The sequence below is a fragment of the Bos javanicus genome, chromosome 12 (genome assembly GCF_032452875.1).
Source record: "Bos javanicus breed banteng chromosome 12, ARS-OSU_banteng_1.0, whole genome shotgun sequence".
Taxonomy (NCBI): domain Eukaryota; kingdom Metazoa; phylum Chordata; class Mammalia; order Artiodactyla; family Bovidae; genus Bos; species Bos javanicus.
Genome location: NC_083879.1, coordinates 24683856 through 24697135, shown reverse-complemented (window position 1 = coordinate 24697135; position 13280 = coordinate 24683856). Strand labels below are relative to the sequence as shown.

General features: G+C 39.4%; 1 protein-coding gene across 14 annotated transcripts in view; it reads right to left on the bottom strand.

Annotated features, from left to right (window-relative positions):
- The window catches only part of SUPT20H (SPT20 homolog, SAGA complex component), a 39486-nt gene extending 31087 nt beyond the window's left edge, over window positions 1-8399 (bottom strand). For 10 of the 14 annotated variants that reach the window (XM_061434738.1, XM_061434746.1, XM_061434748.1 and 7 more), the window contains exons 1-5: window positions 8051-8140; window positions 6017-6113; window positions 3495-3530; window positions 2778-2836; window positions 2255-2321 (exon numbers count right to left, since the gene is read on the bottom strand). In XM_061434738.1, coding sequence (XP_061290722.1) covers window positions 2255-2321; window positions 2778-2836; window positions 3495-3530; window positions 6017-6019 — 165 coding nt within the window. In that variant the 5' untranslated portion in view covers window positions 6020-6113; window positions 8051-8140. Of the gene's footprint in view, window positions 1-2254; window positions 2322-2777; window positions 2837-3494; window positions 3531-6016; window positions 6114-7919; window positions 7944-8050; window positions 8141-8309 lie in introns of those variants that run through there. The other 4 variants (XM_061434741.1, XM_061434752.1, XM_061434739.1 and 1 more) reach the window with 3 other exon arrangements.
- Window positions 8400-13280: the final 4881 nt, after the last annotated feature.

Sequence of the window (13280 nt, the reverse complement as noted above, 5' to 3'; positions counted from 1 at the left end):
AAATATATGTACCTGAGTACACAAGTAGCAAATATTAAAAATATTTAGAAAGGAAAACCATTAAATGTAATTTTTTTTCAAAGAGGCTATAATGTATAGTTAGTTTCTATTAAGTTTAAATGTACATAAATAATATGAGGCATTCTCTTTGGTTGTACTGTTACAGAGCACATTTCTTAAACATTTTATGGCCTAAATTAGATCCAAATAAGCTCAACAGCTCTAATTAGCTGAAATGTTAAATTCAAAGATATGCAACTGGTTAAGAGGATGAAAGTGATTTAAGTAATTTTCTGTAAATTGAATTGAACAGCTTCCTAGAAACCACTTTGCTAAAAACAAAACCAAAAAACAGAAAACTATCAGGAAACATATATACATCAAAATCCATTCTTTAGAAACTCATACAATTTAAAGTGAAACCCACTTATAATAATTTCTTTCATCAAATCTTATTTGTGAAAAGTTATCAGTTAATAGAATATTTTTCATGACCTCAAAATACAAGCCTGTTTACAGTACCTTATTTTCAACATGTATATATATAGTCATATGCAAAAATTATGAATTCTTAATCTATAGTCAACATAGAAACAAAAAACTGTATTTTGAAAATAATAAATAAATATTTAAAAAGCAAAGCAACTTTTAACCACTGTGATGCAAAGCTGGAAAATATCTTTATTCTTAAAGGACCACATAGCACTTTAGCCTGTGGGCCATAAGGTCTGTGTTGCAACTATTCAACTATGCTATTATCTCAGAATCAGCCATTGACAAGACAGAAAACAAGGGGTGTTGCTGGATTCCAGTAAAAGTTCATTTACAAAAACATGCCGTGAGCCAGATCTGGCTGGTGGACAGTGGCTGTCAACACCAATCTGGAATCTTTTATGTATCTCTCCTACCTTAGTTCTATGTATGCTCATCATACAGACTGTGGTGATAACTGATGGGTGTATAATGTGAAAATTAATAAAAGGAAACCTCAATTAAAACTGGAGTGGGGAAGGCCTGCAGAGGGAACTCTCCTGCTCCACCACTCATCATCCATTACCCCCCCGGAAGACATCAATTACTGATCCCACCAGGAAGAGAATTACCTTGCACTCCTAAACAGGAAATGCAACTATTTTCCTTCCCCAACTAGGGGAAGACTTTATTCTTGCCCAGCAATAAGCTCAGTGAGTGGGAAAGGACTGCAGCCCAGCCAATGGAAAACACCTGTAGCTTAGCCAACGAAAAGCCAGCATCTCCTCAAGTTTTACTTTCCTCCAGTGAACTCAGCTTTTCCTTGCTAATGACTTTCTTTCCTTGTCCTGCCCTCCTTAACAATATACCTCTTCCATGTTGTGTTAACTCCTCAGAGTATCTCTGTCTGATGAGATGCTGTCCAATTCATGAGTTGTTTAATAAGGCCAGTTAGATCTTCAAATTTACTCAATATTTTTTAAAACAATGCATGTCAAAACTTACAAAATGTGTTACATACTTCAAACATACACAAATTATTGTAGGTCAATTATTCCCCAATAAAATGTATGGAAAACATGCCATAAAACTCATGGTTTCACAACCATGTTTTTCCTAAATATTTTAAAACAGATACTATTAGAATTCCACTAATTTTTTGCCTAAGAGCTATTCATTTTTAAATTAAAGACACACAACAGAAGCTCACTAGAGCCTTTAAGGCCCTTATAAGTCAAGGGTCCAAAAAATATCAAGAAATCAATTTCTATTATATTTCTACTGCCCATATGTTCATGCTCAATAAAAATAAATTAAATTTGGCCATGAACTAATTTTTGTGACCAAATTCACCTTTTATTATTGTCTATCTAAATTTCCTACATGTCCTGCAATAGTTTTAACTTTCCAGTGCAAATTACCATGAGGAGATAGGTTACTTTTCTCCTGATCTTTGGTCTACAGATAACTTCTCAGGAAGAAAAAGAAGCAAAAGACAATATACATGGTGGTTTTGCTTCTTCTAACTTCCCAATGAGACAGTCTGCTACTCAGCAAACATGTTGAGTTTGCTCACCTCTCCTACCCAAGTAGGCTATCTGCCTCGTACCATATTAGCCAGAGCTCTGGTTTAGCTGCAGAATCAGGTAGTCTGGTTAGAAAGTACTATATTTGTTCACTAACAAAAATACAAACCGTTACCTGCTTCAAATCTAATTCTTTCAAACTTCCCTTCTTCCACTATATTTCAAAAGCCATAATAATATAAAAAAATTATACTTACCTTAACCTCAGGCTCTTTTTCACATTCTTCAATATATAAGTCATAAAGTTTTTGAAATATAGATTTTCTAAAATAAAATAAAGACAACATACAAAGTACTGTGAATATAATCATCATAAAATAAACATTTTGAATTTTCCTGTCATTCCCCCCACAATTTCCCAAAAACTGGGTGGTGAAAAGAGGCTGGACATGGCTGCTGCTGCTACATCAGTTTAGAAATTACTAATACAGCTGACCCCTGCACAACATGGAGGTTAATCCTCAGGTAACTTATAGCTGGCCCTCTGCATCTGTGGTTCCTCTGCATCCACAGATTCTACCATGAAGTACAGTAGTGTTTACTGTAAAACATCTGCAAATAAATGGACCTGCACAGTTCAAACCCACACTGTTTACAGGTCAACTGTATATGCAAAGTACCCATGATACAACATTTCTAGCTCAGTGTCTAGTAAGAAATAAATGGTGGCTATCATCACATTTCAGCATATCTAAGTTACCATCAATTAAGTATTCATACCTTCCACTAGATAGGTATTTCCTTTTAGGAGGTCTCTGCCGGGCACTTTCAATGACATACTAAAAAAGAAAAGTTTAAGAAAACAGCTGGCCTTTTGCTTAGTGCATGAACAACTGCATTAAGTATATTTAAATCATGTGTAAGGCTAAAGACTATTCAGTCATTCAAGTCTTGCATGCATATTGAATCATACCTTTTAGGGAAACCTACTAAACTTCTAAATATGTGTAATAAACAAGTGAAATTTAAACTGCAGTAAAATTTAGCTCAATATTTACTTGCATGTTATAAGCAAAATCATACCATTTCACCACTGTGATTTCACAGTCAATAATATTTTCAATGTTTTATAGTTGTTCAGAATATATATAGCATACCCAATTACAAAGACTCTACATATTTGAGCTATTTCTCCTTTAATTAAGCAAATAGAAAATTTGTTATAACAGAAAACAGAGTTTCAGAAACTCTATGTCCTTGTTCAAACATTTAACTCACAATACTGTTCAGTTTTTACTCCACAGCATTACTATCTGAGCATTCCAAGTAACAGATGATTCAAACATCATCTGGTATCCTTATATATATATTTACAGACAGTATACTCATCCTAATATTAACGTATGCCCTGAACAGTCACATACAAAAATCTCTTGAAACTGAGTTTTGTCAATTAAAGACAACACTATTTCAATATGTAACTTAGTCATGCCTCACCTCTGCACGATCCAAAGCTAGTTCTAAAGCTTGTTGCTGTAAAAAGTAATTGGTGTATTTTATTATATTAGTTATTTTCACACAAAAATAACAATACACATATACCATTTTCTAATTAAGTGCTTTATTTTTTAAAATAGGTCTAACATTTTCCTTTCTTTCTCTCCTCCACCCACCCCACTGCATGCTCAAGACATATTACAGGAAAAAATATGGTTATCTCAGACACCTGATTCTGACTACAAATTAGTTAAGAAATGTTACAATGATTTTCTCTGGTCATGCTTGTACAGCTGATACAGGGCTGAAGGTTTGATATGGCAACTATTACCATTTTATAAACTTCAGCATTTTAAGAGCATCATTTAGGAAAATACACTGGCCATCAGGTATGCAATTAAAGTGAAGCAAAAACTGAAATCCCTTAAGCTGCTAGGAATCCTAAAAACTGAGGGGGCTATTATGTTGGTGCCTAATATCAACTTAGACATTCTTAACATTATGAACAGAAACTAGGCCAGTGCCTAGAAGAAACAGAGTAAATGATGGCTACCTTTACCGATTTTTAATGAATTTAAGATACCATCAGTTACATGCCTGAATTATTATTTAACATTAGGGAAGAAGAGTATGCTGCCAATAATAAGTTTAAGATGTCACTAACTGTATCATAGATACATTATCAATTCAGTAATTAAAATGTAAAAGCAAAAGCAGATGCACCTTAGAACTGATGAAAATACAGTATTATTATTACATGTAGTTTGAGATCTACTAGTAGATCCCCATCCTTCTTTGATTTCTCAGAGACCTGTCTTATAAGGCAAGAGAGATTAATAAGGGTAAACTCTGTCTTCTTTATTTGTACAGTATTCTTTTGTAATGATACCCAAGAATAAAAAATACTAGATTAAAAAAAACTTAAGCCAATATACCACCAGTAATTTCTTTCTAGTTTTGTGGTTTGGGTATCACATAGAGATAAACCATTTTTCATTCACAATGACAATCACTTTTAATTTCACTGAGAGGCAAAGAATTTTCATATTTTTCTGTTATTTTGGACTCTCCAACAATTCAATCTACCAAGTTCCATGGAGTAAAAACTCCTAGTACCCATCAAAATCCCAAGAGGGCAGGAGTAAGAATATATATTGCCAGGTTTCAGAAATCATGAAGGTTGAAGTGACCCTGTCATCCTAGTTATAAGGATGGAGAATTAATATTACAAAAACCGCCAGCCTTTTAGAAGAGCAATAGAACCTGTACATTACCAAGCATCTAAATGGAGTAGGTAAAAGAAAGTCTGAAATATGCCATTACTTCAAAACATTGTTAAATTTATAACAATTTATTTAAAAAATCTCATGGGCAGAATTCAGTGAAACTGTTCCCCAAGAACTCAAAACTAGATTCTTGAGCATAAACTATTTTCCAATATATACTCTTGACAAAAACACAAGGTTCTTTTATTTTGGCCATAAAACCTTATAGAGTAAGTTTATAACTTATCAAAAAATTATAAAACACAATCAAATGTATATTCCAAGACCATTTCAAACAGCCACTCTTCTCAAATATTTAATCTTCTGATATCAAAACTGTAAAGGGTCTAGTGAGATATACCTGCATATGTAAATGCCAGTTATCATTTATTCACTACTGCATTCAAATACTTAAGACAATATGAAAGCAAAATATAAGGTAAGAACCCCACTGTGATAGCTCCACTTTTCTCTAAAAAGGCGAGGGTACACAGGCAAGATCCCAACAAGAGAAGACATATGTTTTCTGAAGTTTATTCAACAGGGTAGTCAGTGCTCATTTATTCTCTGTCAAATGCTGTTTATAACATTAGAAAGTGATCTTTTTCTTCCGTTTTTAATTTTTTAATGTTTAAAGTTAAATGCCCAGCCCTACGTGTATGTTTAGTGACTGTAAGTGGTAAGCAGAAATGTGCCATTAGAAGGCTAATCCTAATGCTGTTTAAATGTTAATTGCAGTAAGCAGGTTATACTTCTTGTTAATTTTTTAAAAAAATCTGTACTAACAAGAACTTCAAAACATGAGAAACCTGTACCCCCAAAACTATTTATACTTATACCCAAGGTTCTTGCCAGTGATTTGGACTATGGTAATAGAGGACTTCCCTGGTGGCTCAGATGGTAAAGAATCTGCCTGCAATGCAGGAGACCAGGATTCGATCTGTGGGTTGGTAAGATCCCCTGGAGAAGGGAATGACTACCCACTCCATTATTTTTGCCTGGAAAATTCTATGCAAGAAATTTTTTCTTTTTACTACTTCACAAGAATAAGGACAGATAGATTATCTGTGTAACCTGGATATGATTATAATACTGAATTGAGAGATGAGCTTCATATTTTAAGATTTTGCATGCAATTGCTAAGTAATTTCCCAGTTAGAGTAACTAGGGTAGCTATCAGGATTATTTGTTTCATACTGATATTTTTTGAAGGAAGAGAATATTCTAAGAATATTAACATACTGATTTGTAGCTCACCATTGTGATATAAAACAGGAGTCCAAAAAGGAGAAAATTTATGTGCGTTGATGAAGCTGGATGAAAACCATATCTTTAGAAATCAATCTTAAGAGTACTGAAAAACAAAAATGACAAAACCCCTAAATTAACATAAATCAACATATGAGATTACTTAGTAATTAACAAGGAAAACTGAAGTATGTATATTTGTATGACACTTTAAAAATAACCAGTCACAAATTCACATTTGACAGTCTATTCACTCATTCTGGAAAACACAGTTTTAACTAGGTAGAGCAAAAAAAAGTTTGCAAGTTAAAATCATTACTCAATTTGTTAAAAATATTTAACATCCAGGAGAGAACGTTTGTTTAATTTCTTCTATCTTCACAGACACTGCTCTGTTACTCAGGATTTTAACAGCCTGCCCTTTGGCCTTGGTCACTGCACAGTTCATTTTACAAATCAAAACATTTCATCACACCTGCAGATAAAAGTCCTCTTTAACATTCTCCCAAATGCCTCAGGCTACACTGTCCAATGTAGCTCCAGTCCTTCCAGCTTGTCCCCTCCAAGCAAACAAAACACACTCTAGAAGAACCTCATTCCTCTAATACACAAACTCTCATCCTGGCTGCACAACACAGTATCCCTGGAAACTTTTAACAGGTGGGATACCCACGCTCCTCCAGAAATTCTCATTAATTGGTCTGGATTAGAACCCAGCGGTCAGCATTTTTGACTCTCCCTAAGCAATTCAAAAGCGCTGCCAATGTTGAAGTCTACTGCTAGATCTTCTCTGCCTCTCACAGAGATGCTGTTTGCTCTGAAAGTGATGCTAAATCAAGATTATTTGTAATCTAATTCTTTACCTAACTCCTTGTAATCACCCCGTGTGTCTATACAGAACTGAGCACACCTTTAAGCAACAGAAAACAGCATTTTCCATGTAAAATTGTTTTGGTTTGTTTTCGGTGAACCCAAAGCTTAAGTTTTGCCAGGTCAGTCTTGAAAAAGAAGGTAGAAGACAGGAAAAAATTCACAAACCCACCAGAAATGACAAGCACCGTACAGGTTCCAGGAATAAGCATTTCACAAATGAATAAGATGTTAATCCTATTCTACAAAAGTTCATGCGAGATTTAACATGAACTTAAGGTGAAATTTTTCTGACCACTGAATCTAAAGATGAAGATACACCAGGTATAGGCAAAATGTGATGACTTTAAAATCAGATCTCTTGTCACTAAACTGTGGGGGATGGAGGACAGGAGGGCTTAGTGACTTTAAATATTTAAGTACTACAAAACCCCATAACCACTTACAAATCCAAACATTCTGACCGTAATACATTATCTACTAGAACGGTGAGAATACCACTGTAATTATTATCGTAGCCATTTTACAGAATAAGGCTCTCAGAACTAGTGATTTTCTCAGGATCACACAACTAGACCGGAACTCAGACTCCTCTTTTTAATCTTCAGATTTTTACTATTAAATCTTAACAACCTTCAGACCACTCAACCCAGCACTCGTTTTTGAATTTTTAAAAGCATTTAAAATAAGGACTTGATTCTGCTCAAGTTAATACTTTGTCTTAATTTTGATCTATTTTTACATCATGGTTATCAACCATTTTTCACTGTACTCAATCTAACTCGGAAAACCGCGCTAATCACTTTTTATCCCGAGTCCTAACAGAGACTATTTACGATACGCGCTGCCCCTCTCCGGTGGTGGTTATCGGAGATGGCTTCCAGGGGTGGCTATTCGCCAAGTTTATTTCTGAACTCCCAGGAACCACGGCGAGGATCGGTCATCAATCCAATTCTAAATACCGCCATCAATCCCACTGACTTCCCTGATAGACCTGAGTCTCCTGTAACTGCTCGAGCTTTGTTAACAACTTAGACTTTACCTGAAAAACGCCCCAATTCCACAGCCCAGCTGACAGCCTTATTCAATATGGACACCAAAAACCCCGCCCCCGCCCCGCCACGCTCCCCACAAAAAGCGCTACGCCAAATTCTAGCGAATTTCTGGAAATACCTGTAGCTGCAAACCAAACGTCAACACTAAAACGAAAAACGCGAGAGGAGACGAAGGCGACCGCCGAGGGGGATGCTGGCTCGGCTCGGCCCGGCCCGCCGCGTCTCCAAGAACACCGTCTTCCTCGCGCGGGCGCCGGGCCCCGGAAGCGGCGAAAAGCCACTCGGGAAGCCGTTCGTTCCCCTCTGACCCCGCCCCGAGTCTCGCGCGCCTACCCGGCCCGCCGCGGGCGCGCCCCTGCCCTCCCGCCGCGGCCCACCTGTGCAGACGGCCAACTCTTGACCTCGCCCTCCGCTCGGCCAGATCGCGACGCACAGACGTCGGCCCGTGCTGGCTGCTGCGCGCTGTCCCCGCACGCCCCGCCCCCGCTCTGGCCCGCGCGGCGCCGCAGCCCCGCCGACCGCCTGTTCCGGCGCCCACACTTCCGACTGGCGCGCTGGGCGGTGCGGGCGGCTGGCCGCGGGCGGAAGTGGTGGAGGTGGGAAGACGGGGCCGCGGCCAGCGGGCTCGACGCCGGGATGCTCCCGCCTGGGTCCGCCCCCGCGAGCCCCGTAGTGACTCGAGCCCGGTGACAGGGCGAGGTCCACGAGCGCCTTCGCCGACCCGGCGTCCAGGTCCTTAAAAGGCGAGGTAGCCTGTGACTATTTGTGAGGTAGGAAGCCCGGTTAAAGTACTACAGTGAAAGAAGCTTGTAACGAACTTTCCTTGTTGCTCTGTCCATCCTCATGCTAGGGAACGACACCATTTCTGCCTATCCTGGTGCCGGCCTTGCAGTCTATGATGGTGTACCAGTCAAGTGCCAATGAATGCAATGTTAAAAACAAAACACCTCACTGAAGAGTTCTAAACCTTCAGAAGCGGAATAACCAGCGCATATTGCAGTGTCTGATTGTAATTCTGCACTTTTGAACAACTTCAGCTGTTGGGTTATAAGCTTTAAAAAAATACATTATTGAAACTCAAAAAACGTAAAATGAAACATCTTTAAATACACAATTCGGTGCATGTAGTATAATCGCAATGTTGTGAAACCACTAAAAATGTCTAGTTGCAAACCATTTTCTTCATTCCTGTTAATAATTACATTCTATTCTTCTCACTCCTGGAACCTAAGAGCTTTCAGACTCTAAAAAAAGTGAAGTCGCTCAGTCGTCTCCGACTCTTTGCGATCCCATGAATCGCAGCACACCAGGCCTCCCTGTCCATCACCAACTCCCGGAGTTCACTCAGACTCAACGTCCATCGAGTCAGTGATGCCATCCAGCCATCTCATCCTCTGTCGTCCCCTTCTCCTCCTGCCCCCAATCCCTCCCAGCATCAGAGTCTTTTCCAATGAGTCAACTCTTCACATGAGGTGGCCAAAGTACTGGAGTTTCAGCTTTAGCATCATTCCTTCCAAAGAAATCCCAGGGCTGATTTCCTTCAGAATGGACTGGTTGGATCTCCTTGCAGTCAAAGGGACTCTCAGAGTCTTCTCCAACACCACAGTTCAAAACCATCAATTCTTAAGTGCTCAGCTTTCTTCACAGTCCAACTCTCACATACATACATGACCACTGGAAAAACCATAGCCTTGACTAGACAGACCTGTGTTGGCAAAGTAATGTCTCTGCTTTTGAATATGCTATCTAGGTTGGTCATAACTTTTCTTCCAAGGAGTAAGTGTCTTTTAATTTCATGGCTGCAGTCACCATCTGCAGTGATTTTGGAGCCCAAAAAAATACAGTCTGACGCTGTTTCCCCATCTATTAACCATGAAGTGATGGACCAGATGCCATGATGTTTGTTTTCTGAATGTTGAGCTTTAAGCTGACTTTTTCACTCTCCTCTTTCACTCTCATCAAGAGGCTCTTTAGTTCCTCTTCACTTTCTGCCATAAGGGTGGTGTCATCTGTATATCTGAGGTTATTGATATTTCTCCCGGCAATCTTGATTCCAGCTTGTGCTTCTTCCAACCCAGCGTTTCTCATGATGTACTCTGCATAGAAGTTAAATAAGCAGGGCGACAATATACAGCCTTGATGTACTCCTTTTCCTATTTGGAACCAGTCTGTTGTTCCATGTCCAGTTCTAACTGTTGCTTCCTGACCTGCACACAGGTTTCTCAAGAGGCAGATATTCCCTGGTATTCCACCTGGTATTCCCTGATATTCCATCTGGTATTCCACCTGGTATTCCCATCTCTTTCCAAAATTTCCACAGTTTATTGTGATCCACACAGTCAAAGGCTTTGGCATAGTCAATAAGGCAGAAATAGATGTTTTTCTGGAACTCTCTTGCTTTTTGCATGATCCAGCGGATGTTGGCAATTTGATCTCTGGTTCCTCTGCCTTTTCTAAAACCAGCTTGAACATCAGGAAGTTCACAGTTCACGTATTGCTGAAGCCTGGTTTGGAGAATTTTGAGCATTAATTTACTTGTGTGTGAGATGAGTGCAATTGTGCCGTGGTTTGAACGTTCTCTGGCATTGCCTTTCTTTGGGATTGGAGTGAAAACTGACCTTTTCCAGTCCTGTGGCCACTGCTGAGTTTTCCAAATTTGCTGGCGTCTTGAGTGCAGCTTTTCGCTTCTCTTCTTTTCACAGCTATTTGTAAGGCCTCCCCAGACAGCCATTTTGCTTTTTTGCATTTCTTTTCCATGGGGATGGTCTTGATCCCTGTCTCCTGTACAATGCCACGAACCTCTGTCCCTAGTTCATCAGGCACTCTATCTATCAGATCTAGTCCCTTAAATCTATTTCTCACTTCCATTGTGTAATCATAAGGGATTTGATTTAGGTCATACCTGAATGGTCTAGTGGTTTTCCCTACTTTCTTCAATTTCAGTCTGAATTTGGCAATAAGGAGTTCATGGTCTGAGCCATAGTCAGCTCCTGGTCTTGTTTTTGCTGACTGTATAGAGCTTCTCCATCTATGGCCACAAAGAATATAATCAATCTGATTTCTGTGTTGACCATCTGGTGATGCCCCTGTGTAGAGTCTTCTCTTGTGTTGTTGGAAGAGGATGTTTTCTATGACCAGTGCATTTTCTTGGCAAAACTCTATTAGTCTTTGCCCTGCTTCATTCTGTATTCCAAGGCCAAATTTGCCTGTTATTCCAGGTGTTTCTTGACTTCCTACTTTTGCATTCCAGTCCCCTATAATGAAAAGGACATCTTTTTGGGCTATTAGTTCTAAAAAGTCTTGTAGGTCTTCGTAGAACCGTTCAACTTCAGCTTCTTCAGCATTACTGGCTGGGGCATAGACTTGGATTACTGTGATATTGAATGGTTTGCCTTGGAAACGAATAGAGATCATTCTGTTGTTTTTGAGATTGCATCCAAGTACTGAATTTCGGACTCTTTTGTTGACCATGATGGCTACTCCATTTCTTTTGAGGGATTCCTGCCCGCAGTAGTAGATATAATGGTCATCTGAGTTAAATTCACCCATTCCAGTCCATTTTAGTTCGCTGATTCCTAGAATGTCGACATTCACTCTTACCATCTCCTGTTTGACCACTTCCAATTTGCCTTGATTCATGGACCTGACATTCCAGGTTCCTATGCAATATTGCTCTTTACAGCATTGGACCTTGATTCTATCACCAGTCACATCCACAACTGGGTATTGTTTTTGATTTGGCTCCATCCCTTCATTCTTTCTGGAGTTATTTCTCCATGGATCTCCAGTAGCATACTGGGCCCCTACTGACCTGGGTAGTTCCTCTTTCAGTATCCTATCATTTTGCCTTTTCATAAGGGTTTACCTAATCTGAGTATTTCACATAAATGGATTTATATGATCATTTTGTGCTGTCTGCTTTCACATAAAGGTGATTTCCAGGTTCATCCACCTTATAGCAAATATCAGTATTTCATTATTTTTTATGGCTAATACTCCATCTTATTTGTATGTATATACCACAATTTACAGAGAAGGCAATAGTACCCCACTCCTGTACTCTTGCCTGGAAAATCCCATGGACAGAGGAGCCTGGAAGGCTGCAGTCCATGGGGTCGCTAAGAGTCAGACACGACTGAGTGACTTCCCTTTCACTTTTCACTTTCATGCATTGGAGAAGGAAATGGCAACCCACTCCAGTGTTCTTGCCTGGAGAATCCCAGGGACGGGGGAGCCTGGCGGGCTGCCGTCTCTGGGGTTGCACAGAGTCGGACATGACTGAAGCGACTTAGCAGCAGCAGCAGCAACCACAATTTACCCATCCATCCAGCGATGGACATTTGGGTTATTTGCACCTTTGAGCTATTGTGAATACTGCTGCTATGAATATGTGTGTGGAAGTATTTGTTTAAACCCTGTTTTCAATGCTTTGGGGTATATACTGTTGAAGAAAATCAGAATCTGACAGTAATTCAATCAGCGAATAAAAACAAAGCAGATTTTACTTAGGAATTATTGCAATAGAGAAAAGAGACCTTAGTATAGAATTGGAGTCAGTTAAAAACATCATAAACAAGTGAGACCCTATAGCCAGCGGGTGGAAATTTCCTAAAATGAAACACAATATATAAGGGCTAAATTCTGGCCAAACCATTTTAACAGGTTTCTTAATTGAAGGCAGACCAGGTTGAGGATGATAAGTTATCCTGGTAAGGGTTCTCTCTAAACCGACCTGACTTGATTCTTATGACAACTAGTTGATGCAGGTCCCACAAGACCAATACTAAAGTAGAGGCTGAGAGAGCTTAGAGGACCCTGACTAAAGTCAAGAAAACACTCCTTGTCAATAATCAGGAATGGAACTGCTGGGTCATGTGGTAATTCCATGCTTAAATATTTGCAGAATCAATAAACTGTTTTCCACAGTGGCAGAGGTGTTTTACATACTGATAGCAATGTATGACAGTTTCAATTTCTCCACATCCTCACCAATAGTTTTGTCTTGTTTTGTTTTTGAAAGCCATCCTTGGGTCTTCCCAGGTGGCTCAGTGGTAAAGACTCTGCCTGCCAATGCAGGAGATGCAGAGACTTGGGTTGTTGGATCCCTGGGTCAGGAAGGTCGCTGGAGGAGGAAATGGCAACCAACTCCAGTATTGCCTGGAAATTCCCATGAACAGAAGAGCCTGGCTGGCTGTAGTCTATGCAGTTGCAAAGAGTTGGACACCACTGAGCACACATGCATAACCAGCCTCGTGGGTATGAAATTGTGGTCTCATTGTGGTCTTGAATGGTTTGCCTTGGAAACGAACAGAGAGCATTCTGTCGTTTTTGAGATTGCATCTGTCACG